The 1,034-nt window shown below is 44.5% G+C and overlaps 1 protein-coding gene across 1 annotated transcript; it reads left to right on the top strand.

The window, feature by feature from the left end:
* The first annotated feature begins 195 nt into the window (after positions 1-195).
* Positions 196-579, top strand: LOC110098405. Its single transcript, XM_020825230.2, has one exon. The coding sequence runs from the start codon at positions 196-198 to the stop codon at positions 577-579; it is 384 nt and encodes a 127-aa protein (XP_020680889.2).
* The last annotated feature ends 455 nt before the right edge of the window (positions 580-1,034 follow it).

Raw genomic sequence — 1,034 nt, 5'->3', positions numbered from 1 at the left:
ACTCCTTTGGCTTTGACTGAGATCGGAGATAGACAGGAGCTGGGTGCCACTTTCTTGGAAGAAACTGTTACGAAGATCGGCTTGATAAAAGAAAGATTGAAAGCTGCTCAGGACCGACAGTAGAAGTATTATAATCAGAAGCACAGGTTTGTCGAGTTTCAAGTTGGTGACTTTGTGTATGTCAAAGTCAGCCCAATGAAGGGTGTGAGCAGATTTGGTCAGGTGAGTAAGCTTAGTCCAAGGTATGTTGGCCCTTTTGAAATTTTGGAAAGAATTGGAAAATCTGCTTATCGACTATTGCTTTCTGATTCGATGCCTGACATGCATAACGTGTTTCACGTATCCACTCTGAGGAAGTGGGTATCAGACTCTGGGAAGAAGGTATCAGCTGATGAGGTTGAGATTCAGGAGAATCTGGCGTACAAGGAAGAGCCAGAGTTGATTTTGGCGTACGACGTCCGAAAGTTAAGAAATAAATCGATTCCGATGGTTAAAGTCCAGTGGAAGCACCAGACTGCTCGGGAAGCGACTTGGGAGAAGGAGTCTGACATGAGACAGTCGTATCTGTACTTGTTTTGACTGAGTTTGGATTGGATAATGTCGAGTACGACATTTTTCTGAAGTTGAGGAGATTGTAATATCAAAAATCTGCTCCAGGATCGTCCAGGACGATCTGGGATCGTCCTGGGACGATCAGTAGTGAATTTGCTCCAGAATTTACCCAGATTTATTTCAGGTGTTTTCCTGTAGGCATCGTCCAGGCCGATCGAGGCATCGTCCAGGACGATTGGCACTGTTCAAAATATCGGTCGGAAAATAGTTCAGGGAACCGTCCAGGACGATCAATTTTGGTCTGATCGTCCCGGGACGATTCGAAGATTGGCCGGGCCGATCTGAGTTTTATAAAGCTGAATTAGCCGTTTTGAAGAGAGAGAAAATCAGTAATTAAAATAAAAATATCTTGAGGAGAGAGAAAGTCGAGGGATTTTTCGAAAAACTTGATTTTCGGGCGACGCGGAGCTGTTTTCGTCCGA

The sequence above is a fragment of the Dendrobium catenatum genome, unplaced genomic scaffold (assembly GCF_001605985.2).
Source record: "Dendrobium catenatum unplaced genomic scaffold, ASM160598v2 original_scaffold_148625, whole genome shotgun sequence".
NCBI classification, from domain to species: Eukaryota; Viridiplantae; Streptophyta; class Magnoliopsida; order Asparagales; family Orchidaceae; genus Dendrobium; species Dendrobium catenatum.
This window is presented reverse-complemented; position numbering and strand designations above follow the sequence as displayed.

Excerpts from the sequence above, each read along its gene's own strand:
- LOC110098405 (XM_020825230.2), top strand. The coding sequence starts at position 196 with ATGAAGGGTGTGAGCAGATTTGGTCAGGTGAGTAAGCTTAGTCCAAGG.